This window comes from Calonectris borealis, chromosome 25 (genome assembly GCF_964195595.1).
Source record: "Calonectris borealis chromosome 25, bCalBor7.hap1.2, whole genome shotgun sequence".
Classification (NCBI taxonomy): Eukaryota; Metazoa; Chordata; class Aves; order Procellariiformes; family Procellariidae; genus Calonectris; species Calonectris borealis.
The window spans coordinates 3,605,291-3,632,902 of NC_134336.1; the positions used below are offsets into that span (position 1 = coordinate 3,605,291).

A 27,612-nucleotide genomic window follows, 5' to 3' on the forward strand; every position below is an offset into this window, starting at 1 on the left:
TTATAGTTCAATACTTTAAGAGGATAATGCTTTATCCAGTCCTTTGAGTGCATCCTTAAGAGATCAGTTGTTTCTTCTTAGGTCTTAGAAAAAGGTTGATAAATCATGGAGAAAACATAGCATCCTTCAACATGTTAGCCTTAGAGGAGTTGCTCAGTAAACAGCAGGATTTTCCCCGGAGTGACCAGAGAAGCCTTCCCAGAGAGATCCCTCTCCTACAGGTGAAACACGGGGAGCAAACATCAGCGCACTTGGCTCCCATCCATCTCCTGCATTAGCTGCTAAAGAACTAGGCTGTTGCTGCAGCCTGTCCTCTGGGAATAAGCAGCATGCTGCTTTTAGGCACTGACTAATGAGTGGGTATTAAACAAAAGTAAATTTTAAAAGTGTATCCCTCCTTATCTCATCTGTCGTGTAATTGGTTCAGAAATGTACAGCACAATCCTTAAACTGTTCAGATTTTAAAGTTCTAAGAGCTTAGGTTACTTTATAAAAACAGCTGTGGAAATGTAATTGTTGCTGAATAATATTTGTTCAAACATACTTGTTAATCCTTCCATAGCTCATGTTCCATTATTGAAATTTTCCCTTGGCAAATTTTGCACCTGGGTTTTAGTTTTACTGCTTTCTAATCCTAAAATGATAAAAATTACAAAACCCTCAGCTTTTACTAGTAGTACAATTTTCTGTTAATGTAAACAAATTTCTTAAAAAACAGTTCATGGAAAAGCACAGTTGTATGGAAAAGCAGAGTTGTTGTGCTAAATGCAAAATATCCCAAAATGCAACTGAAAATACAGAATTATCATGATAATATTTCCTCAGCAGACGTTAACTTTGGAAGAAACAAAGAAATGTTGGCAAGTATAAGAAAGAGAAAATAAAACAGGCTTTTATGGAAAAAATATCTTTGTAATTTCATACAATACTACTCTCTGCAGAACTATTTCAGCTGCAGAATGACTACTGGGCATCAGATCTTTGTTTCCATTTTCATGAATAGTTACCAATCCAGGTTAATTTTTGCTATACAATGTTTTTTATTTTTCCCTGGAAAATTTTCAGTGCTTTATAATCTGGTGTTTATTGTAAAGATATAGAGTTTTGATCTGCTAAAACCTACACTTTTCAATCCAAGTATATATTTTTTTCTAAACAGACCAGTAAACCGGCATAGATTCTTGTAAGAAAACATGAAGTCAAACAGTATTTTCATAAGAATAACACTGGAAAAACAGTAATGACACTTTAAAGCAGATACAATCACGAAGCACAGTCTATCTCTGAAGTGCAATTCAAAGAAAGTGATCATACAAAATAACTGATGCTGCTATGAAGATCTTATAAAATCTTGCTATAAAACAGTAGTTTATTTACAGATAAACCAAACTCACCCTGTGAAGACTACAGTGAGAGTGCCTGTCCTCATGAAAGAGAAAGGATAAAGAAGCGTTTCCTTCTCCCTGTTGATGACACTAAGAATGACTCTCCCCAAAAGAATGTTCCCCATGTTTGAGTGCCCATCCTGGAGTCTTAAATATAGCATCCTACCATGCCATCGCAGTGACAATGGGGAGACCCATGCACGGGTTACGCAGTTGGAGCTGCTTACTGCAATGGCAACTAATCACAAACTCTTTTTCAGATGGGGCAAATTATTGCCTTTGCCAAATGATATAAGGAAAGACAGGTGCCTCCAAAATTCAGGCATCAGAGTATTGGATTATCCTCTGCTCATTTAGAATAGAAGCTCACAATGCATCCGAAATGAATTATGAATGTTTTAATCTCCTCCAGGAATTTCCCTTAGGTTAACATCGCCATTGCTGCATAATGGAGTGAAATTATTTACTTTGCCATCTCTTTAGTGAATGCCAACTGCAGCCAAATTATGTCAGTGTATAATTAGAACAGGAGCTAACAGCAGCTCTTATGGTTTGGTTGGCTGCGACTATTATATTTTTCTTATTACAAGCAACTGAAGGCTTGCTGCCACAATAGCGGGTGAGCTTACATATCCAGCTGCGCATGGTGGTATCTAAGAGTCTGGGGTAGGGTAAAAGAACAGAGACTGCTGTTTTTCCATTTATTTGAGACGGGCTTGCAGTTCTCAGCATTCAGGATAAACCCTTCCCAGCAATGTGAGAAGCAGGTGATATTTTTTGTGGTGTGAGAAGGAGAAGTGAAGGTTTGAAAGTAGTGAAGCTCTGAGGCTGCAACACCAGTTTGTGAACCAGACGTTTTCCAGCTACATTTTATTAGATCAGTAGTGGGCTTCTCACAGCCAGTAGTAGTCTGTAAAGAGGATATGTAAGAACATAAAATTGCCATACTGGATGAAGCTGAAGGTCTGTCCAGCCCAGTATCCTGTCTCTTGAGAGTGGCCCGTAGCTTTTCCTGAGCTGGACACAATGCTTTATTGTTGCTAATAGTCCTATCCTTGATAATTTGCCTAATTCCTTTTTGAATACTTTATGATTCTGGCCTCCACAAGGCCTTGTGGAAATGAATTCCACTATCAAATTTGGCATGGTTTGAGTTACCCTGCCCGTATCAGTAGGATCCTTTTCTAAGAACCTTTGTTTGGTTCACCATCCGAATAAAACAAAGCTGAAACCCAGCAGGATCAGCACTAGAACTGCAAGGACTTCTGTGTATGAAGTTTAATTAGTGGCTGTGTTTCAGACATTCCTAAAAAAGCAATAAACAGGTACTGGGCAGGCGTGACTGAATACATTTTGGTGTAAGCTGAGCTGTCCAAGTGAAGGAGCGCTTTTCTTCCATTGGTTTTGAACCACTGCATGATCACTTGAATGCTTTCCTGAATTTTGTATTATGAGAAGTAATGAGTAATTATAATCTATTCTGCTTAGTATTAATAATTTCATTCATTGTCATATCAACCCTCTGTTGCGTGTTTTAAGGAGAAGAGTCTTAACTTGTGCTCTCCTCATATGGATGCTGTTTCAAACCTTTGACCATTTTGGTCACCTTTTTTCTTACAAAATCTCTTATAATCATGTCTCACAGCTCTCATTATCTCAGCCTGAGAAGAGAGAAGCTATACATGAACATTTTAAATCCTCTGAACCAGTAAGTGTAAGGCCACTGGTTAGCACTGTGATCCTGCTGCTGTGCAAGTTCTTTCATGTAGTTCGTATCTCCCCATCACTAACAGCAATACTGTTAGGCCAATGTGATGCCAGAGCTAAGATATAAAGTCTGTTTTATCAGGGTCCCTAATACTTTCGGAGTGCCCCTCAACTCTGCTTCATTCTGTCTCCAGAATTTGGCACTTTTAATTTGTTCCTTGAGTAAGATTTTCCTCAAAGAACGTGTTAAAAAATCATCGGTGATTTTTTGTAGTCTTCAAACGGGGCACCTTTCAATGCCAAAACAAATAACAAGCGAATAACGAGGGAGAACGTGAGCCTCCGTCTGCAGCAATATGTTCATCCCTGTGCAAGGATCCCTGGTGAGCTACGAGCAGGGCTGCTGGTGTGGGGAGTGGCTAAGTGACAGCTCCCAGATTTAGCTGAGAAGACAAAGAGTAATACTTTGCTATAGGGTTACAGCTGCCACCTGCTGTGCTGGTATCCTTGTGACAACTGGAACTGCAATGCTCACCTGTCATCGTCGTGACATCTGCCTAGGAATAAGCACGGTCTTTGTGGCAAGGCACCTCTAGTTTTTATTATCTGGAGCTATCAAAACTGTTATCTGGAAAACGTCAAGATAAGTGAGGAACAGTCTGTTGTTAGATACAGATGGCTTGCATGGGAAGACCTTTGAAACAACGTTGAAATCCTGCTGTTTATCTGAAAATGTCCTTACACAGAATGAGAATGAGATAATTAGATCCTACTATAGCTGTTTGTTGTGATGCATTTTGAAACAAACAAGGCTATAAATTTGATTATGAAAAGCAATGAAGCAGAAGGCAATAAGGTCATTGTTGATGGGGGATGGATGAGCACTTTTCTTGCACAGCTGCAATAAAGCTCAATAGCGACAACATCTTTCCAAGCTTTTCCAAAGAGAAATAGTTTTAGAAGGGATGATCTTTCTGTTAAGTTTAAGAGGTGACTCATGAGATAAGAATCGATCTCCTGCTTAGTATATCAAGGCCTAAAAGATAAATATTGACTTAGCCATGATCAGAGCAGGAAGTTGAGAATATTGCTGTTAATCACCTCCTTAAGACATGGCTTACAGAGTCTCTCTCTTGACTGTGTTCCCTGTTCATTACAGTTGCTGCTGTTAGGGGTAGAACAGGTGAGGATAGGATGGGGCAATAGCTGGGTTGTAAGCCTTTAAAATCATTCCTGCCATATGCAGCATTTGAGCATAGTCAGAGGCAATGTAGCTTTTAAGATGTTTAAGGTGCCTGAAGAAGAGATCGACATCCCAGCTGTGGGATACTTTGCATCTTTAGGCACCTATATATATTCTAAAAATCTGGTCCTAGGCTTTCTGCGCCACAGTTCCCATCTCTCCTCCTGGGGCACCAAGATGATACATTTATTAAGGGCTGGACATGATCAGACCCTGTGGCAGGGGGTCTGCAGAGGGATTTGAAAAGGCTTTTAAACAGGAAATGTATTTTTTAGCAGCATCTTCAAATGCTCTCCTAAGGCCCCCTTCTCTTCCGCACTAAGCTGCCCATACTGACCCTGCACTGAGGGTTATGTTTCACAACATGAGCCAAAATGTTGACATTGTGGCATTTGATTATTCCCTGAGTAGCATCACTGGGAATGTTGTTGACACAAGATATGCAGCCCACAGGCAATTCTGAATAAGGTAGTTGACATCAGTGGCTTGAAATGCAGCCTCCCCAGGGGGGGCGTTAGCGGGGCAGAATGTTACCCCTGGAGTCTCGCACTCCTTGGAAACAATACAGCTGAGCTGCTGCAACTCCTATAACTGCAGCGTTTCTGCGTGTATTGTTTTTGATGGTATAGTTTGGACACAGAGTACATGAAACAGCTCAAACGATATTCCACAAAATCATTGATACTGAATGGTAAGAAGTAGCATTCAGAAGCTAGCACAATGGAAACGTCCATCTGGGTTGCTGCCCAGACCATGCACATACTCACACCTCACACCTTTCATACCCTGTGTCATGACACCTTTTCACCACATCTGGCATTTTGACCTTTTGGCCTTATATGACATGGCCATAGTGCTTTGTTCGTTATTGATGCTGGAGTTAGGAGCTGAACCCTTGCCTGTAAAGTTTCGAAGACTATTCCTTTAATTCTGGGTTGAATCATCAGAATTTTTTTTTACTTCATAAGGCTATAGTTTATTTGCAAAATCACACCAAAGCAAGTGGAATTTAGCCTTTAGCCTCAGCTTCCCTGGACTGAGAAAACACCTACGTGTGCTCATGGTAAAAACAGCTGAGTTTTGCTTCTGGGCAGTGCTCTTCAAGTGAGTACTTCCCCATACCATTCAAAGCCTTGCTTATTCCTATAAATGGTTTCAGTTCTCCTCTAAAACTGATGTCATCAGACACGCACTTTTTCACCACACCAGTGGAAATCAACAGGCTGAACTATGCTTTCGTCTTAATGAAAAATAATTGCATTCTCTGTCCCCCGAATAAATACCATTTAACTTGCTTTTGGTAAAGGTGCAGTGCTAAAGGAATTTGGCTCTCAATTTACATTCCAGCCCTGGAGGTGGATGTGCTGGTAACAGGAACAAAGGAGGGCTCTGCAATTGTAGACTCCTCTCTGTCATGCAAACGGAGCATGTTCCACATCGACAGTGTCAGTGAAGTGTGGGAGGGAGCAGCTCAAGACCTCCCTAGTCTCCTTCGTAGATTACTGAGTGCATGAATTGAGATTAGTGTAAATTGAGATTGAGGGGCTGAACTGAGATTAGTGTAAATTCCTGCCTACCTGGAATGTGATCCTAGCTGCTTCGTCCCTGGGGATTTCAAGGGAAGAAGAGAATGTGTGACTATTTCAGAGAAAGAAATGAGCAGCAGCTGAGAAATATGTCAGAACTGGACCAAGACTGCATTAATCTGTTGCAGAGATGAAAAAGGCTTCATCTTTCTACAAGCATTAAAGAGCACAGCAGGATAGGGGACATGTAGTTTCACAGAACTGCTGCATCAGGAGCTATTACCACAGTTTCAATGACTGCTTTAAAGGCAAAGTCCATTTCATGGAAGTAGCTATTGTTTTGCACGAATCATATATCCAAGGGTAGAACACCAATATATATTTAATTCTTTTAGGTTTGCATACAGCTGTACCTGAATTTCTTCAAAGGGTGGATATATCTGGGACCTAGATCTTTGGTTGGTAAAGAGCAAATACAGTTTCTGTTGTGAATTTTGCTAAATTTCAGTAAACTGGATCTGGAATTTGAACTTGAATCTTAACTCAGCTTTTAAAATAGTCCAATTCATAATAAATTTGAAGAATATGCAGGCCTATTATTTAAGTGCAAAGATACAGTATTGCAACGTACCAAGAAGTAATTATATCAGGCAGCTGATATAAAGGCACTTTTCTCCACCATAGAACAATAGCGGAAGCAGTCTGACAACTCTGTGCCATGTTAACACATCCAAGATTAGCTATGCTTATTTGCATTGCACTGTTTGCAGGGTAGGCTACTATTTAACGCAAGCAAAACATAATCTGGATTTTAATATCATTAAGTCATCCTAATAAAATTCTGTGTTTTCATCCTGATCCCACGATACTTTTAAGTCCAAATCTTTGAACAGCATAGTGAGAGAAGTGCCACTGTCCTGGTCTGAGATAGTGTCTTGGGACACAACATTATTCAGTTTTGTGCAGCTTAGCTCCTTTGTTGCTGTTAACATTTCTGTTTCTTGGGTCTCTGGGAACTGCAATTTATTTGCAGAATGTGAGAATGAATCTGGCAATATCCACTGCTCTGTGTTATTCTCTCCAGGGAAGTTACCAACTGAGAAAAGGAGTGTTGCTGATAGAGATGACAGCGATTCATCCTCTGGAACATAGTCTGTGCCAGCTTTCACTGAAGACCATAACAGTGGCAGTTCTGCTGTCTGTCGTCTGTAGCATTCTCCTTGTTCCAGCAAAGACAGTGACATTTGGGATACATGCACTTTACTTTCTATCCCGTCAGTCTGCAGCAGCAGTTGCTGTGTTTGCCCAGGGCTCCCCTGTAAGAGAACTGACTCTTTTGCTTCACTGCTGTTCCACAATGCCAAGTTTGGTCTCTGTTCTTTGTAATTCCAATGGCTACAGCTCTTGCCCAGCATCTGGGTTATGAGGTTTCTACCAACAAAACTATCTGGAGAAAATTCCTGTAGCATTTGGTTTGGCTGCAAATTCTTCTTGTCAACATGGTCTGTGCCTTCGACACACACCCCATAGGTTAGGGGCTGAGTTTTGCTGGATGCGGCAGTAGGAACGCTTTGCTCAACTATTTGAGGAGCATAACCAGTAGGAGCTGTGCTTGCCAAGCAGGGTGGCTGAGTGGGCAGCTGGAATGTCGGTACATGCATCTGTTGCTGATAGGCAGTTTCTGGTGGACGGAAAGACCATGGCGGCTCCAGTGCTCTGTCCAAATGTTGGCTGATCTGTGGTAACTGCACTTCAGGGATGAGAAGTGAAGGTTTGATTAAATTAATTGGCTTTATAATATGTTCCACTGTCAGTGTAAGAGGCTGGAACGATGAAATCCCTCTGAAGTCCTGTTGAAGTAGATAGACAAACATGAATTAATTACAAGAAGCTGTGACTTTGAAGGTTTGGTTTATATTCTTTAAAATTTTCCTTGGAGAAGTATCAGTAAAAGCCAGTAACAACCACCAAGGACATGCTCTGTTGACAAAAGAACTCTTTTTTTTCCCCTGGGGAACGACCCTTCAGAGGAATACAGATGTCTCTTATGCATCAGGGCAACTGTGCGATCCTAAAATATGAGGAAGAAAAAATCCTGCTTTAATTTTTGCAAAATTTGGCCTAAGCCCTGGAGCATGGAAATAGATTGTCCTTAAGCTCATTTAGCATGCAGAACCAATGCTTGCTACGGGAGATGAAGGATAGGTAAGAAGGCCCAGAGTTTCAAGAGGAACTAGTGATTTAGGATGCCTCATGTTAGCTGCCTAACCTGATACCTCCTTTAAAGGGGCCCAATTTGGGGGAAGTTCTGAGCACCCGTCTTCAAGCTATCAGTAGTCTGCAGTGATTGCCTAGACAATGCTCTTGTCTGCTCATTCATCCTCCTCAATTAGCAATGCTATTTAAGTGCATTTTAAAGATTTGCTGCAATGGCTTAGGAACACTTACCAAAGACATAGGCTGTGCGCTGTGTTGCTTGACATATTTGTAGATCACGTAACTAATTGCAGCAAACACCAATCCGGCACAGAATGCGAGTGCCACGAAACAGTAGAGAAGCCATGTGTTGTCTGGTTAGTGGGGAAGAGAACAAGTGGAAAATGTAGCTTCAGAGAGTTGGGTTAGAAAAACTGCATGGGATTAGCTAAATGATGTTATAGGTCTAGTCTCATAGGACGTGATTTTTAAATTAGGAGCGTCAGTGTTGCTTCAATATCTTTAGCAAGGCTATGTTATTTTATACCAACTGAAAATCAGTCTCTTTTGTGTATCCAATATCCCACCTGGACTTTTAAATGAGCAGAGTTAACAGCCTCACCTGCTAGTGTTTTAACCCAAAATACTTGAGCTTTGCTGCTTCTGTGGAGGAGATATATGTATACTGTCCCATTATATTCAGTGTCTGGGTCCAAGTTGAAAACTTCAAATTCTTTGTTGTGCTCATTCTTTGTCCACTATTTAAAATAAAGGCAAATTCTGTATTTTAGAACGATTAAATGCACACAATTTCTTCAAATCAGATTGCAAAATTCAGCATAAAATTTTATTTACTAATAAGGTGTTATGGGACTGTAATAATTCTGTATATATGGAATTCTAAATATATAATTTGCTTTCTACTGTTACTGTATTTAATTTTTGCATTTCAGTTCCTTAAGACTTGAACTAATTAAGTCATTCTCTTTTTCAGTCACCAGTGGTTTTACTTTTTGTTACTTATACAGTACCCTGGGAAACTCCAGTTTCTTTTCCAGAATTTTAGAGGAATGCTTAAATGCTTCCTCTTGTCTACCGAGAATCAAAGACTCTGAGACTTTCCCTTGTACGTCAGAAAACTCATCCATCATGTATAAGCTCTGATGTTCTTCTCCATCTTATGCAAAATGTGACTCACAAAAGTCAGTGGGCTAGTGGCCTGAGGTTGTGCTTTACCTTTTGGTGTGTCCTTTCGTTGAATATTGTTAAGTGATAATCAACAGCACCAAATTTGCTATAAATGTCCTCTACGGTTAGCTGGCGGTCATCCTCACCTCTCAGTGGAGTATAGGGGGGCCGTATAAGAAACTTTACAGACCGTACATAAGGAACATACTCCACTTCTGGTGCTCCAATAATAGCTAGAAAAGACAGAACAGGAAGTGTCAGCTGTTAAGATTAAAGCTGATACATTACCAAATCATCTTATATATATCTTATACACACACCCCAGACTCACTGTAAATTATTACTTCTGTTTATATACAAAAAAGTATTTGAGCTGTATTTCACTGAGCATAGGAAAAATCAGGCAACTGGAGATACTGTCTTCTCTCAGGGTTCTGCCACCTTTGGCCAGTGTTTGTCCCTAAAAATTCTCACTGCTTCCATGTTGCTTTGCTGTCCTGCACAGGGACATCCTCCTTCATGCATGTGTGATGAGTGTGAAATCCCACCACAGGGCACTCAGCTAACTGCTACCTAAATTCCTATTCCCATCCTACATCAGATTTTGCCTTCAGAATAGTTCAGCTCTTTTTTATCTTCAGTGGAAGGCATATGCTATACCCAATATTTAAACAGAAGTTTAACCCAATCTGTAACAGCATATTTAAAAGCAGCATTCAGTATTCCTCCAAGGCCATGTAGCTTGAAAACATCAAACTGAAAATAATGGCTTTGGGGGATAGGATCGCTTCACTGTGTGTGCTAGTGCTTACGCTGCAATGAAAAGTGAATGTTTAATGATCGAAACAACTTACGGCTCTTTCATAGGTTATTCCATGCACAGATCTCAAGGCTTTTCATGATCTTTGGCTGCTAATGCCACCTTGAATTATTGACAAATACACAGTGGGAAAATTTTAGTCACAGAGCCAATAAGAGAATTGCCAAAGGCTATGTTGTATGGCTGCAGTAGAGCTCACTTAGTGGTTGGGAACATTAAATAGCCATTGGTCTGGTTGCTTATCCTGATTTTCAGGACTTCACATCTCATGGCTTCTATGGCTGTATTACTGGCTGTCCTCAGGTTGCCCATCATGTCTCTTACTAGTTTCCTTCTGCCTCTCGTCAGCCTTAATAGCAGTTCTTCCTTCAAGGGCATCTGGCTTTTCCTTTTCTCCTCTAATCCCACTTTGGTGTCAGACCTCAGGGAGGGCCCTGCCCATTCACTCATTTGCCTCCTTTCCCAATAACAAGCCTTCTTTGGGCCTTCACTCCCTTCCGATCAAGCACAGAGTCTTGCAGTACTGAAATTAGAGGAAACACTGTCCTAAATATCAGTGAGACTTGGAATGAATCCCTAACAACCATGATTTAATAGATTTCAGCAGCGGTACATACTCTCTTTTCTGGGTTGAAATCTTTCTGAGCGCACCCAGTTGGAGGAGCAGTAGTTCTGGCCAGTGGCCCTCACTCTGGCATAGTAATGCTCCGTGAAGTTTTCTGTTTCACGAGTGAGATTGCAGAAAGGCTGTGTGATACTCTGGCACTCACGCTTGTTAAGCCAGGATTTTTCTCCATACCTTAGGATGAAAAAAGCTTTTAGAACAGACGCAATACAACCCTTCTCCATAATGATCCAAACAGGCTCTTTTGCCAGCTCTTAGTAGCTTTTAAATTCATTACTGCAATAGCAAGTGGCAGAGAATGTAACAGCAGAGAAAATTCCCCTGGACTGCAGCCCTTAATCCGTTCCCATTGATGGCTTCTGCGTGTATATCACCTTGAGGAAGTGCAGCTTATTTCAAGGCACACATAGGAGTGTCCCGCGAGTCAGCGACTCCGGGGTTCTTTGCCCAGCTCTGACACTGAATGATTGCATGCAAGTTCGCTGCAGAGTTTGCAGACTTACCCAAAGGCAACCAAGCTATTGTGTAGCATTGGTTTGATTTCTCTTAGCTCTAGTGACTGAACCAGAGGAAGACAATTGCTATTACCTGTATTTACAGGTGAGGAAACTACAGAATAGAGAGAAGGAAGTTGCTGGAGGCAAAGAGTAGCTCAGTAATGGAGTAAAGCTGGCAACTCAGGATGTGAAAGTATTTGCTTAACTGAGCACCATCTACCAGTTTAAATAATCCTGTCCTTTATTGAGTTCTTGTCTAAGCAGAACCATTTCCGTGACAGTAAAACAAGCAGCAGAAAAGGCAAAATCTACTTTTCTTTCTTGGCCCTTCTCTCTGAGAACAGTGGCCCTAAGAACAACAGAACTCCAAAAAGAAGCAAACGTCACATACTGTTTGTATTGGACGTCAAATACAGTGCCAGAGGGAATATCTGCTTCAGTTTCCCATGTCAGGATGTTCTCAAAGTTTGTAGAAGAAAATGCTGCACGTTTCAGACATGATGACCTCTCTGTAGTCACAATGCCTAGGGGAGCAAAGAAACTAGTATTAAAATGCATATACTGGCATCTCAGCGCTCAGATGAATATGGGTCCAATGCTGCTCAGCCTTTTAGTGAACAGAAGTATCAAGCATGCCAATTCCAGTTTGCTAGAGATGGGTTGCAAAGCAGAAGCTTGAACAGAACAGGAATTTAAACCGTGCACGTGTCACTGTATACACCTTGCAGATTGTTCACTCATCCCAAAGAAATGTAAGTCAGGAATTTGTACAGAAAGACTTCAAAAACTGAGAGTCAGAAAGAGAATCTTTGAGTTCCTTATCAGGTTTCTTTTAAAGCAGTTAAACGGCTGGAAAACTAAGAACAACCACCTGTTTTCAAGGCTAGATCCATCTATGAATGTCTCTGCTTTCTGCCCATACTCAGGGAAGTAATATGCTGAAATCAGTTTCGCATCATTGAAGATGTGACTGCCATTAACCTCTCCTGCTCCATGTTTTATTGGATGGAGACTGCCTGTACAGAGTGACACACAAAGATCTGATGCCTGGACTCTGATCTGGGTGTGGCACGGTGAAGGCAAACAACTCAGCTCCCTGCTCTCTAAGCCCTGTGCCTCTTCCCTACAGAGGATGGGTTCTGGCGTTGGTAAGCAGAAATGTCTTTTGCCTCTGACAAACATGCCCCTGGTCTGAGCTGCCTCTGTAGAGCAGAATACCACCACGATCCACTTGTAGCAAACTGGCTCTGAGCAGGCACTGCAGAAGTGTCCTAGAGCCTTTTGGCTCTCTCCTGTCATGAGAATACACAGTGCAAAATTTTCTCAAGGCTGATTTACAAGACCTTCTAACTTGGAGAATAACCTCAGAATTCATAAGCTCTGTGAATTCAAATTACAGACACAAAGAGAGGTAATTTATACATTACTCAGCTCTTGGTTTGCAATATTGATAAACACCTTGAACTTGCATGGGCTTCAGTCTGCACTTGCTGAAAATGAACAGTCCCATTATGGTGCTTGTAAATGGACACTCAAAATCAGTGAGTCCCCCCCATGAAAAAATTATGTGGTAAGCAAGTAAAAATAGCACCACTTTACAGATGGGAAAACTGAGGACCAGAATGGGGGTGACTTCGACAAGATCACATTGAGCAGTTGTGGTAGAGCGGGGACTAAACCATACCAGTTCCTGGATCCTCCCTCCAAGCTTTCTCTTCAGCTGCCTCCATGGAGGAGGACTGAATGTCAGCAGTTTAAACTAGCATGCTGTATAGGAGGAGAATTAGGCAGAAAGGCATAGATCCTGTTCCCAGTCTTGTTGTGTATGGTATTTTGGCAGGGAAGCAACACAAAAATGGATTGCAGTCTAGTCCAAATTTTGTCCTGACCTCATCTGCAGTTCAACACTTGCCTCTGCTCATGCAAGGCTCAGCACAGTCTTCCTGAGGAGGCAGAAATGCAGCAGTCAGTATAAAGCGGGTGGGTTTCCCTGTCTGGGCATCATGAAGACTGAGTCACCAATACTCTGATCATATCAGAAGTAGGAAATCAACGTCTTCCCACATTTATCCATACTAAAACACAGTTATGCAAAGCAGCGTAACACAAACACAGTCAAGTGTGGGCACGGAAAAACCAGGATATTTCACAGTGTGAAAGTCCCTCTGTTCTAGAAGTTTCTGAAGGTGCCTTCCCTACAGTATAAGATCACGGACACAAGAGCAGATGAATGAGAAAGTTGCTTGCTGAAAAGCTGGCATTGGAAAACATAGCAAGTTTATCCTTGATTCACCAAGGAGTGAATTTGCCACATCTGGAGTAGGATTAAATGGCTTTTAGGGATACATTATTTGTTTGTACCTCTTTTAAAGTCAGGGCTGTTCTTGTATTCATTTGCATCTCCGCTTAAGACATAGGGGGACTGATCCAAAGCCCCCTGAAGTCAATGAATATCCTTTACTCCTGTAGGATTTGGGTTGTAACACATCAGTGGCAAACGCTTTGAAGTGAAGGAATCTTTTCTTCTCCCTACTAATCCTTAAACCTGAGCACACCAACAGTACTTTGAAAATATTAAAGGGAGAGAGCAAGACAGAAGAGAGCTTTTGAACAACCTCAGACAACAGCTCATTCTTTAGGTCTTTTTTCAGTAAACCTGATTGACCTATCTCCCATACTACAGGATCAAACAGAAACAACCACTATCAGTGATAGGAAAGGAGAAGTCAGGACTTACCGACCACTGAAAATACAGCCAAGATGATCAGAAATTGCTTCATGAATAACTATGCAAGCTGGGCTGGGAGAGCAGGCAGTTGTTCCTGTGTGCAGGTGAATCACCTTTTACAAGAGCTAAATTCTTGTTCGTGAGGCCAGGTTGGATTTGTTGCCCAGTAACAGGCTGCAGAGCTACTATCCCGCCTGCGTTCGGATCCGAGATCACCAGCTAAAGATCTGTGCGCATGTGTAAGAGAGAACGTAAGAGTGACAACAGGAGCACCTCTCCCCTTCTGAGTATGCACATCTAACTGTACAAAGGTGCACAAGCCAGAGGCTTAGAAAATCCCCAGCTTTTGAAAGAGCGCCAAATACCATTTTGCTGATAAAGAGCTTCCGCCTGAAGGCTCTCACTGAGGTTTCTCATTTTTAAGGCTTGCTTTTCTGGACAGGTAACTTTGACTTGTTAAAACTCTAGAAATTAAAACTTAGTGCTGTGCACCTAGTTGGTTTTATAACTGCTGCAAGCAAGACACCTTAAGAAATACCTTCGAATACTTTTTTAAAATGAAAGTCAGCCAGATTTTAGTTTTTAAGCTCTTCTATTGTTCATACTGGCCTTCGATGGGAACCAAATGACTAGCGTGTAGCCCTGCTGCATACTGGGCAGAGCACAAGCTCCTCAAGTCTGCCATGACTCTGCACTACCAGGTGGCTGCAGAGGTTCTCTCATTTGACGTAGAGAGGAGGTAGTCTTTCTGTAGGAGGAGCATGTATGAGATTCAACAAAGCCAAGTGCCGGGTCCTGCACTTCGGCCACAACAACCCCAGGCAACGCTACAGGCTTGGGGAAGAGTGGCTGGAAAGCTGCCCAGAGGAAAAGGACCTGGGGGTACTGGTTGACAGCCGGCTGAACATGAGCCGGCAGTGTGCTCAGGTGGCCAAGAAGGCCAACGGCATCCTGGCCTGTATCAGAAATAGTGTGGCCAGCAGGAATAGGGAGGTGATCGTGCCCCTGTACTCGGCACTGGTGAGGCCGCACCTCGAATACTGTGTTCAGTTTTGGGCCCCTCACTACAAGAAGGACATGGAGGTGCTGGAGCGCGTCCAGAGGAGGGCAACGAAGCTGGTGAAGGGCCTGGAGCACAAGTCTTATGAGGAGCGGCTGAGGGAACTGGGGTTGTTTAGCCTGGAGAAGAGGAGGCTGAGGGGAGACCTCATCGCGCTCTACAACTACCTGAAAGGAGGTTGTAGCGAGGTGGGTGTTGGTCTCTTCTCCCAAGTAACTAGCGATAGGACAAGAGGAAATGGCCTCAAGTTGTGCCAAGGGAGGTTTAGATTGAACATTAGGAAAAATTTCTTTACTGAAAGAGTGGTCAGGCCTTGGAACAGGCTGCCCAGGGAAGTGGTGGAGTCACCATCCCTGGAGGTATTTAAAAGACGTGTAGATGAGGCCCTTAGGGACATGGTGTAGTGGGCATGGTGGTGTTGGGTTGACGGTTGGACACGATGATCTTAGAGGTCTTTTCCAACCTGTATGATTCTATGATTCTATGATTCTATGTGCTGTCCCATGGCTTTTCTCAGAGGCTGCTGTAGACCTACAGTTTATTTTTGTGGCTGCTTACAATATAAGGCTCTGTTCTGAGAATCATGAATGCCATATGGTAAGAACTGGGAGTTTGAATGAAATCTAGACAAGAAAGAGATATAGTTCCTTCTCCATAGCATTCTGAGTTTTTTAGGGTGTTGTTAAGTTACATTTTCAGGCTTTTCTCAGAAGAGGGAGAGACATTTCCTTCTTTGGTCAAAAGTGAAAACTAACTGCCTGTCTCCAGGAGATGTGGATTTAGAACCACCAGATGTGTATAACATCTGAAGAACTGGTACAGCTGCGTGCTGCTTATTTTACCCAAGATGTCCTAAGCGAAGAAAGCTTCACACATACAGCCTGTATGTGAGGCTTAGGAAACTCCCTTAGCCGCTGCTTTTGAATTTTCATAGTATAGCTATTCCCTTGACACAAACTGGATAGCCTCCCTAGCTTATTTCTCTGGCTTACTTTATCCCATGGTCGTAACTGTTCACAAAATGGGGAAGTCCTGTCCTCAGTGCTCAGTTTTGCCTAGGACTAACTGGACCACTGCATAAAGCTGAGGTTCCACCAAAGCAAAACCAACTGGACTGTCCTTCTGAGCACTGAGAACCGTTCAAATTGTAATCACTTCAGCCCTAGAAAAGCTTTAACAGAAATATCTGCCCTTAACCACATAGGTGCATTAGACAAATTCCTTATGAGCAGTGTTCTTATATTGTCTAAGCCTATTTAAAGCTCCTAAATGCTAGATTTTTTTCTTACTATTACAAGTGAGTCCCATAAGCAACATCACATCTGCAGCCAATTTAATCAAAATACAAACCATGTGTGCTTCTGAAGCTGAAAGCACGCTACTTTCACTATTCTATCCTTGTGGCCAAACGTGATAAAAATTACTACCTCTTTTGCTTAGCTCTTAATCTCATGAAGTTGTTTCTATTTCCTGCCCTGCTTCAATATTACGGGGCTGTATGCTTCAAACCATGCCACTGATGCATCAGTGATTTTGTCTTTCTCATCTCACTTGTAGAAGCCTCACAGGTTTATTAAACAAGACACACCTATCCACCAGTATTGCCTACATCTAATTAAGTACAACTCTTTGTTAGGGTGTTTCCCGAATAGCTTGCTAAAGTATTTCTATTTTTTTCCTTCCCTCATGTCACTGCCTCATGCTTCTGCTGTGTGATGACCCATGATAGGGCAGAGGTGAGGGAAATTGTAGTGCACCTGACACTTTAGTTTTGAGAATATAACTTAAAACTTTATTTCTGCCCTTATTTCTAGAGAGATGTTACCTTTTGAATAGCCCAGGAAACACCTCGCTGAATCTTTAGGTACCTGAAGATCTCCAAAAGTCTGGTTCCAAGTTTAAAATTAAACACTTGGCTTTCAACTTCCAAACTGTAGAGCCTGAGTCTATGTCAGAAGTTAGTTCCTAAGGACAAAAACAGACTGAGAGGTTCTTAACACAGATTTCCATGGAACTCTGCTTATAACTTGGCACAGCTTGGGAAAGAGGAGAAAAATCTTGCATGCCAGAGATTTGTGAAGACAGTAGATTAAGGCCAAGAAGACCACGGTGGTTACGTCCTCTGAGCTGCTGCAGGGCTCAGGCTGCAGAGCCCCACTCTGTGAGGACTGCATGAAGCCTAGTGACTGCTGATCCAGGGATGTAGGAGATTTGATTCCAGCTTTTGCACTTATCCAGTAGATGAGCAATGTCCAGGTTTTTTGGTTGACTGGGTCATACCTCTTCCAATGAGAGGGGAGAGCTACTCTTCTTATTATACAGCTACAACTGTTAAGTAAGGTGTAAGATAAGGACCAATTGCTCTGGAAGAGGGAGCACTGTGCTCTGGCAGTCCCTGACCCTTTTGCAGTGGAAAGCAGATCTCAAGCCCTGGTGAAAGAAGGAGAAGTGGGATCTTGCCTCCACCAGTACAGCTCACCTGGCCTGCAGCTCACCTTTCCCCCAGCTTCCATCCTGAGAAAAGCTGGACAAGACAAAGAAGTGATCCCAGGCCCTGTTTGCAGAGCTGTGACATGTCAAAATAATTTTGTAGAGGTTACACAACTTCAGAGCTTCCTGTAACTCAAAGCTTGGGGTTTTTTCCTTGATTGCACAAGAAAATGGGTGGTGATTGTATTTGTATGATCTATATCTTTCTAATTGAACAGGAGGGATTACAATGCAGGATGTAACTAAGGACACTTTGCGGAGGACAGGTGAGACAAAAAAGTTGATGAATCTTTTCTCCCACCTCCCCATTTTACTTTAATTCGGGACTTTAATTAGTACATCTTGCTTTCCTCTTTCAAAGCAGTTCCCAACCCCTCCTATCACCCCCTACCTCCTTCTGATGTTGTTCTCCTGATTCTCTGAAGATGTCAACTTTAATACCCTCCATCAACACCCTTCCCTCATCTGAGACAACTCTCTCTGAATGCAGAGAATGGCTATTGTGTATCTGTGTCTTTCTTGTAATGCTTTGCTTTTCTGTGTGTCTTTTTACTGGAATGAAATGGGAGAGTATGTTTCTGTGAGATGTGAAGAGTGCAAATAAAAAATACACTGAAGAGGTCAGCATTGACCAGTGAAGAGAGGCCTTGTGTCTCCTGTGCCTTTTGCTGGTGGACTTCTGATTTGATTCTTTGCTCAGAGAGATGACCAGACAGTCCTGGTCTTTCAGTGACCCAGAGGGAGACCTGGCTGGGAAGTGTCATAGGATTCCACTCAAACCAAAGCATTAGGAATGGGAAGCCCATGACTGAGTCCTGTTTCAAAATGTAATGTTTTTCAGGATGAGCTGCAGTCACCCTTTGTAGTTCTGGGAAACATAAAAACAAAGACACATGGAGTTACCTATCAAAATATTATTGCTTCTGCATAAAGCAGCTCTCAGACATTCTGCACAGCAGGGGGAATTTCAGCATCAATAAGTATATTTGTATAAAAACAAAAATAAATAAATAAACAAACATGCTGCACATTTATCACTTTGGCTTCAGTTCACTCTGTTGAAACACAGAAGGTGATCTCTGTAGGTTGAGGTGGAGATCTTTTCATCCCACGAAATGCAAAGGTTGTTAAATGTCTCTGTAAGGTACTTCCAGTCAAGCAGGGGTGCAGTTTTGCAGTTACAGAGAAGCAAATGTAACATTAGCAGTTCATCCTGGCTCAAAATCAATATGCAGGCACAACACTCTGTGTTTTCGGAACCCAGCTAATGGTTTCACACAGGTTCGGGTTGTGTTTTTGCTCCCTCAGAGGTGTCTTTGCCTTTCGTAACTCACATGTAAAAGTTACCTTGCTCTGAAGTCTCAAGGGAACACAACCTACATGAGGTATCACTGCATGCCTCACCCCTGGCTGGGTTTGAATAGCGTGCCTCATATCAGAGCCTTAACCCCTTATCACAGTTGTACTTGTACAGAGGGATGGTGAACATACATTAGTTACTTAGCAGTAAAAATACACTTTTTATGTCCCTAAAGCCATATGCCTTGATAGGCCAGACATCAGTAGAAAAAACTCTGTCTAAGTGAATAAATACAAAAAGCACCACTATCAGTTATTTGTCCTTGCTCTTGTTCAGGTATCCTTGTCTGGATATCTGGAGCTCTCTAGTATTTTCCAGGCATGTCACAGAACTGCTGGGGTACTCTAGCTCCTTCGCATGTAATGTGTGTGCTCATAGCCTTTGAATTTAAACTTTTGATCATATTTTTCCTCCATATTTGAAGTTTCAAATGTGTCACTTAGCACCGTGGATGCAGGAGGTGTCCCTTCTGTAAAATTATCACTGTCACAGTCACTTGCAATACCTTCATCTTCTGCCACCTGTAATGTCTGAAAGGAAATGGTGCTGGGATCTTCACTGAGCTGTGATATCTCACCGATCTGGGCATGCAGATCAACTATTGGTTTCTCGTAATACTTGGTGAAATTATGAGCCTTCCTATGCAGGTAGTGCTCATCAGCTGGAAGTTTGGCACAAATCCCCCCCATCAGTGTGTGAAGAGGCATCATTTCCAGGCATTCATCCCTGTCTGTATCATGCTGTCCATATTCCCTGGAACCTGGGAATCTCACGTCAGTGAGAGATATTATTCCCCAAGAGGAACTGCGAGAAAGGGATGCCTTCTCATTTCCTTGGGATCCTGAGGTGTCCACTTCATTCTTTGTCATTGGAAAGAATGAGAAACCCAAGGTACTTAGGTCAAGCACAGATTTGCTATCCACAGAGAGACCTCCAGATCCGGAGTCCAAGCTAGTTTCTCCCTGAGCTGTTCTGGATGGTTGACAGTTGAGATGTCTCTTTGGAAACAGAGGCATTTCAGTGTATGGGATGGAAGTACTGCTGACTTCTTCCTCTTCCTCCTCCTCCTCTTCTGATGATGATGATGATGATGATAGGAAAGAAGCCATCCATGGTAGGTTGTTTCTTGCTAAAGTTTTGTTTGTCTTCCTTTGTGATATTGGCTTCTCTGTGCAGATAAGATAGTCCCTGAAGAATTCCTTTTCACTGAGCTCCCAGGGAAAGACTGGTCCAGCAGCTTTTAAATCCTACGAGGGAAAAGAAACAAGACACACAGGTCAATGAGTTAGTGATGCTTTTTAAAGAAAAGCTTGGATATAGGACATGCCAGAATGAAAGCTTACTTATAATGGGACTTCTGAATGCAAAACTGAGAAATGCGGAGCCCATACAGCTCCCCCACTCCTCCCCAGTTACCCTCTGAAAAGCAGCAAGACTTTGACTCTGGAGGGGACCCCAGCGTTTGGGCCATACCAAAGCATGAGGCATCTTCTTTCGCTTAGCATCTTGTTTCAGCAAGCAGATGATGAAGGCACTTGTCAGAAGGATGGGGAGGACAAACACGGGGATCATGGCAGAAAACGGGAACTTCCATTGCACTGCTGAAAAAGAAAAAGACAAAAATAATCTCCTGCTGGTGGTATATTTTATGCTAATAATGGGCTATTACACTCAGCTTTTCTTTCAGAAATCTCAGAAAATGTTAGGTTCAAGATCCTTATCTTACAAATGCAGAGAAAGGATAACAGACTTGCCTAAGATCAGACTGTAAGTCAGTCGCAGACAGAAATGAATGTTGATACCAGCCAGTGCCTTACTTGGAGCAGGTAAAATGCTTTATTCACATTTTTTCAGGAGAAATTTGAATATTCCCAAAATTTCATTGTAAGCATAACTCAAGTACAATATTTCAGGATTTTCAGGGTTGGATTTTTTAAATGAAAACATTTCTATAGAAAGCAGACATCTTTCAGTAGAAAATCCAACCAATCCATTTAACAGGAAGCCCATTTTTTTGGTTGAAAGCTAATTTTGATGGAAATGTTTGACTTGCCCTAATCCCACTTAATGTCTCACCAGATCCTTTTCTCAGCAGGGACATACCTTTGTGGTTTAAAAGCACACATACTGGTTGGGAGAATTCGCTGTGCTTGAAGTCAATGCTTTGGAAGGAAGATCTGGCACTTAAACAGTAGTTGCCTCGAAGAGCAGTGGTGTCGATAGTCACTGTATTCTTCCTAAAGATACCTTCGTATTGCTTCTGTTTAGAAACAAAAATAACAGAGTGTTGGAAAGACGATTCTTTCATTATTTGAGTGATGTTTCTGTACCTTTTTAGCCCATGATTCTCTTCATCTTGTTGTGTGGCTCCAGTGGTTGGAAAGTGCATAGAGAAGCACTTCATGTCTTGCTTGCTGTCTGTAGCAAGCATCTCTCCTAGGGCTTATGGATTCTATGGTGGGATTTCCAGCATGCTCTGTGCTGCCATGGCACACTGTTAGCCGTACCTGAACTAGCTGTTTTAAACCTCAGATATTGCCCTGTTATACTGACTACTGTGTAGCCTCCCCATCACATCATCCTGATAAAAATAGAAATAGAATAGGAAAGGGAACTACCAATAAAATAAGGATGCACTCACACACATCTACTTTTTTCCTCTGGCTTTGGTTTAACTCTGGTTTGGCCATTTCAGTTTCTCCTGAATCCAGTCCCTCCCTGCCCAGAAATTTGAAGCGATTTCAATTCAAGCCAGGCATCGTTCCTCCGTTTCATCTAAGAAGTGCCACTTTTACTGACCTTGTCTTCAGATCCAGCTTCCCAAAGGTTCAAGTCATACATCCAAGAGAAACTCTCCACACAGGTCGCCAAAGGGAAGGAGGCATTCACGTGGATTGAGTTCTCCTTTACATTCATGTATAGCACTGGGGGAGCGAGTTCCACTGTAATTGAGTGATCAGACATAAGAATAGTGCTTGCTTGTGTCTTAGCTTCACAGAATTAATGCTTTTCTGAGACTGGTCTACACTTTTGTTATCTTGTGGTAGACATGAAAGAAGGAGGAAGGCAAAGGAATATCTCTATTTTATCCAACATAGCCCCACTGGTATCTGGAAAGCTTGAAACCAGTTTGTTCACCTAGAGCATTGATGAACAAATTCTGACACCTGCTACAAAATTTATTTTCAAACTATCATGGCTTATTGTTGTTTGTGCCCATTCAAATCTCTGTCATTCGTAAAGCTGCTTGTTACTGTTTCTCTTTCTGTGATGTGTGATCTACTCATTTGCTCTGCCAACGCTGTTGTTGGGATGTCCTTTCATGCAGGCTGTAACCTAACAGACACTTACCATCCAAATAGTATTCCTTGAACTGTGATTCTACCCATGGCGACTGGAATTGTCCAGAAACAGCTTTTACTCGAGCCCGGACTTTAACAAAGAAGTTTGGAAGCACACAAGTCAGATTGCAAGAGGTACTGTGAATATTTTTGCAATGAGGAACTTTTATCCATTTGTCCATGCGTTCCCGGCTAAAGGAAGAAACAAGCATACCATAATATTAAACATGCTATTTTATTATAACTTATAGAGCAAGAGAAGGAGGTGTTTTGGAGGATGTGTACCAAATCTTGCTCAGAGTTTGGAGCACTTCCCACACAGGTGAGGATTGGTTTTGGTGAAAGGTGAAAGGTGAAAAGATGCAGCCAGGTCATTGATCATAATGACATTGATTAATATACATGCACAGATGTTTGCCCTGTGCCATACTTTCAATCAGACATCTTTTGTAAGCGCTTACCTTTCATACCTCACAGTGTATGTCACATCTGTTGGAGAGCCTTCTCCCGGAGTCCATGTCAAAATCATGTCAAAATCCTTTGACAGTAGTGTAACATTTTGAGGAGGGGGAAGTTGAACGTGACCTGATTGAAAGGGAAAATTACGTGAATGGTTTAAAATATCTTTGGGGATAGGAAATATTACCTGGTTTTGACCAAGGTGGTTTCAAAATCTGGGGCAGAGCAGTTCAGTTAAGACTGGAAATTGGCTATGGAAGCACGTATGTCTGTGATGTAGTTGTTTTCCTCATGTCTTATAAAGCACCTTCATCTCAACAGCTTTTAGAACTAGGACTACATTTGTGTGAACCATCCTGTTCTATAATTTTGAGTGGCTTCCGCCAAGGTCTCACCGGATTTCACTGTGACCTGATTTACAACCCCACAAACTCCGACCTGACTCCCTTGCGCTCCTACCTCCTAGTCCCTGGATGAGGCAGACACAGCTGGCTCACACCGCTCATTCAATCCCAATTCTTCAAAGGCAGATCCTACCACAAATGCAGCGAGATGGTTGGACTCGATGATCTTAGAGGTCTTTTCCAACCTTAATGATTCTATGATTCTATGAGATGCAGCACATAGGCTTACCACTTGTACTTTCCTGGTACTTACTCTTTTTGATAGGTAAATATGTACATCACTAGCCTTCAACAAGACACATTCTATAGACAGATTTTAAATTGCCATTTCTTTACAGTGGAATATTTCACTTTATGTGAATCATTCCCACTTAAACTTAAAATTTACCTGTATATGTCTTTACTCCTACAACCAAAGCCACACAGCATAGCGAAATGAAAAGTGACAGACAGCTGTACTGTACCTCTAGTCTGCCGCAGGAAGCACAGTGCCATCAGGACTCTGACTCTCCAGGTAGACATGCCGAAGCAGAACTTTTCCACTTGTAATATATTTCTTTTCTTGCTACCTTTTCATCATGTTGTTTTCTTGTATTAAGTTGTATGAATTATGGAGGAGCATGCAGTTAATGAACTGCACACACACACACAGCCTCACTTCCTGGTACGGCCCAAATATAGCACTGCACATTGAACTGGGAAAGGAGCAGATGTGAGAGTGCTTTTGATGAAAGAAAAATGTTGTAAAGATTGCAGTACTACGCCCTCCAGTGTAACATAACTGATCTCTGTCACAGGCTATGTGCAAGAGGAACAGAGTAAAACAGTGTGAGCCTTATCTTGTGAGGCACGTCATTAAAAAATTGACCTTTGGAATTTACCTATGTGGCTGTGAAATATTAATAGAAATCAAATAAGGCTTTACTGTATGAGATATCTGATAATAACCTAGCAATAATAAAAAAGTAATCAATGAGTAGTATGTGATATTATGATAGTCTTGTGATTACAAGAGATCAAGGATTTTCTCTTAATTTATGTTACCAGGTTAAGAATGTTTTTCAGACGTTAGGGAATTACTCCACTTTACAGATGGTGGAAGTAAAGTGCAGAAATGGGACAGGGATCTGCCCCGTACACAGTGTGGGCGAATGAAAGGACATGGATCCTTCTGATAAATCCTGTGGTTTTGTTGAATGCCAGTGCTGCAATTTCCTTATACCTTAGTTACCACTTATCAATTATTTGTCATCAACCCAAAAATATCAGTCAAGATCAGGACCAGTTGCCAGGACTGCCAACACACGGATGGTTCTTGCCCCCTGCTCTGCCTAATCGATGAGCACATTGGCTGTTGGCCTTGACATTTGCAGATATGAAACTCTCGAGGTGTTTGTATTTTCAGCACACGGTACCTTTAAACTCCAGAGCTCTCCTGGGGCAAAGCTCAATTCCTAAGTTGCTGCTGTATGTTACAGCCTCACGTGTCTTCCTAAAGCAAAGTCATGGAGACAGCAGTTTTGTTCTGTGGGTATCAGAAACATAGTAGGAAACATCCTGGTTCAGCTGTGAGCTACGCTACCAAGTACATTATGCCCAGGCGTATGTGCTTGGAGTAGCTGTGCCATTGCATGCTGTGCACAGAGAGAGAAGGGGAAAAAACAGCCCGATCAGTCGTGCTGTTTGGTTGGCATATCTACTCTCCTGCTCTTCTCATCACAATCACATCCAGGCCTGTGCCATGAGGAAAGAAAATGGGTCAATGAAGTTACAACACAGAAAGTAACACCGGCATAGAGAAAAGGGGCTTTTCTGGGTCTTCCCCAGATGGAAAACTCACCAACCCCAGCAGACAGCCCGTTGCTCTACCTATGAATGTCAGGTTCTGGGTACTAAGCAGGACAAGAGCCGATAGAGCTGGGATTTGTATTGGCAAAAGCTTGTATGTTTACCAGGAAGGTATTAAATGTCTCATTTCCCTGAACATGGTACGATACAAGCCGTAGGAGGAGACATAGTTACAAATTTCTTCAGTCACAACTTTCTCCAAAAATCTCCGTTTCTTACCACGGGCTTCTGTTACCAGTACTTTTCTTGTTCCTTGGCTGTTTTGCTACCTCTGTTTAATTTCTATGAAGTTTCTCTTTCTCGTGCAAAAAGAACTATAACGCTTCATAAGAAAAAAAACAAAGCTAAGCGTCTGGAGGGTCTATTCCCCTTTAGCATCAAAACTGCAGAGCTAGTACCAACACATGACTCTTACTCTTCCTGTAGCAGCCTGAAGAAAATAGGAAGCCATTCTAGGGCCAGTCTCATTAAGGTCTTGCTGAGAGCCCTCAGGCAGCTTCTCTTAAAGATGACGGGTGATTTTTAGTAAGCGTTGGCAAGAGGTGAATCTTATCATCCTCATTGTTTCCTGTGAAACATCAGCCCTGAAATCTGGGCTCCACTGGACTCTGTGGCAAAACTCCCCCTCATTTTAGCATGACTGAGGACCTGTCACAGGAAAAACAAGTGTACTGTTGGCAGCAAATGGGGGGAGGCCTGTGCCACGAGGTGTCGCTGCCTATCAAACAAAATACGTTTGTTCCTCCAAGCAACAGGCTCTCATCTAGACCTATTTAAAAACTTGGCAAACTTCACTAAAACTCCTTCTGCCCTCTGCATTGCCTAGCACCCTCCTGTACAGTGGCCTACATGAGTATTTTCAACAGCATCTTCTAATTGCAGGCACTGCGTTTGCATTGTACACAAAGTTTTGCTCTGCTTTCTGACTAGCCTTTGTCCCTGGCCTTGGGTGCCCAGGCAGGCAACGGATCAGGTGTCGGCAGGAGCAAGACTCGTTACCCCGGTGTGAAGGGCAGGAAGCACCGTTGTACTCATCGGTGTCTTGGGAGCCTGCTCTGGGGTCTTCTGGCCTGTGATGACTTTATGATTGCAGGCAGGGGTGCCTGCTGCAGCAGAGGACTGGGCTTGATAACGCCACTGGTGTCTCTCCATCATTGGGCGAATCATGCCACCGTCCCACTGTTCTACTCATCTGGAGCATAAATGCTTTGGGATGGGGTTGTCATTCCTTAGTACAATGCCTTATCTGTGGGTGGGCCTTCGCGTACTGCAGTAATACCGATGATACTTGGGGGACTCTCTCGATTTGCCACCTCTTGCCTCTCTTGTGTGCAACAGATGATTCAGACCAGGGCAAACCCTGCAACCTTTCCTGAGTCAGACTGACTGATACCTTCCTTTCCTGAGGAGGGGCACTGCAGGAAATACAGTCTTAGTCTTGTGAGGAAGGCACGATTTGGGCTGTGGTTTGATTTTATGAAACCTTTGGAGGCAATAGGCAGTATAAGGTACTGTCATCCCAGGTCCTTCCTTCTGCTCTTATCCCACCCACGTAGTTGTTCTGGCAGAGCTGTGTGTGCTGCGTGCGATGTGCTTGGGAGGACCACTGATCCCATTGAGAAAAAACCCACGTATTAAAAGATTTAACAGGGCATTTCTGGTGCGAATGGACAATGGGAAACCAAACCACTGATCCATAAGTGCAGCATGCTTAACATTTCCAATGTGCTCTTACATTTCTATCACCACCATATTGCATGAAGGACTGGCTGAATGTTTTCAGTATTTCTTAAAATGTGAAATAGCCTTCTGAAATAACCTCCTCCACATGGAGTCTTCCACAGTTGATTTTTGTTTCTTTCTGAAATGTTATGAGCTTTTTTTCCCGTAATGAAACAAGATGGTTTTGGAGAAGGTTTCGATTGAAACTCTGGAAAGATTCAACTCAACATTTTTTGGGAAGTAAATTTTCAATTTCTGCAGGACAAAAATCATTCTTCTCTAGCAGCGTTCATAGTCCTGTGCTAGGTGAGGTTGCTCAGCCTAAGAGAATGTTGCAGGCAAGGAGAAGAGATGGCAGTTGTCACAAACATGCTGGATACTGAAAATCTCGGGGAATGAGAGTGCCATTTCCCAGTGATTCTCACTGGATGATTTGAGAAATTTCTTAAAGGAACGTGATCCTGATAAAAATTATTTTAAAAGGAGTTTTTGCTTAAGATCTTGGTAAATGAGTGACTAAGACCTTTAGTCATTCAGACTCAGCTCTTTAAATGGTCTTTTCCTTTCCTGCTATTTAATTAACTTCTCTGCTTCGCTAAGGGCGTGATGCTGCAGACAGTTCTGGCAGCACCTGCTATCTGCACCGCTCCTGCAGCTGAGCTTGCCGCCCCTGCGCTTGGTGCTGTACATGTGCTCACGGCTTACGAGGCAGCCCACATCCCACGTAGCATTTCTCATAGTTTCTCCAGAACGTAGCCCTATAACCCTCTCAACATGGATCTGTACACAGGTATTGTGCAGATGGGGACTGAGGCACAGAAAAAATTGCAGACTTCCCCGTAGCAGTTCACAGGCGTGAGCTCAAGGCTTGGCAGTCGGAAAGTAATATGTCTTTGACTTAGAAAGCTACGGGCAGAGCTTCCTAGCAGAGGTGCAGTCTTCACCAGTGCGAGATTGCTTTTCTTGGCTTAATGTCTTTATTTCTGGAGGTGGTGGAGCTGATGTAACTGTGG

At 42.5% G+C, this 27,612-nt stretch overlaps 2 protein-coding genes across 2 annotated transcripts; both read right to left on the bottom strand.

Moving 5' to 3' along the window:
- Positions 1-6,690: 6,690 nt before the first annotated feature.
- IL22RA1 (interleukin 22 receptor subunit alpha 1) lies at positions 6,691-13,967 on the bottom strand. Its single transcript, XM_075173840.1, has 7 exons — positions 13,925-13,967; positions 11,579-11,711; positions 10,683-10,864; positions 9,294-9,478; positions 8,680-8,815; positions 8,310-8,431; positions 6,691-7,711 (listed from the first exon to the last, which is right to left on the bottom strand). Exons 1-7 carry the CDS (start codon positions 13,965-13,967, stop codon positions 6,692-6,694), a joined length of 1,821 nt encoding a protein of 606 aa, XP_075029941.1. The 3' UTR covers position 6,691.
- A 5,137-nt stretch (positions 13,968-19,104) lies between these two features.
- IFNLR1 (interferon lambda receptor 1) lies at positions 19,105-23,580 on the bottom strand. The gene is made up of 7 exons (XM_075173726.1): positions 23,494-23,580; positions 22,628-22,751; positions 22,177-22,358; positions 21,625-21,767; positions 20,929-21,085; positions 20,299-20,423; positions 19,105-20,072 (listed from the first exon to the last, which is right to left on the bottom strand). Exons 1-7 carry the CDS (start codon positions 23,549-23,551, stop codon positions 19,170-19,172), a joined length of 1,692 nt encoding a protein of 563 aa, XP_075029827.1. The 5' UTR covers positions 23,552-23,580; the 3' UTR covers positions 19,105-19,169.
- Positions 23,581-27,612: the final 4,032 nt, after the last annotated feature.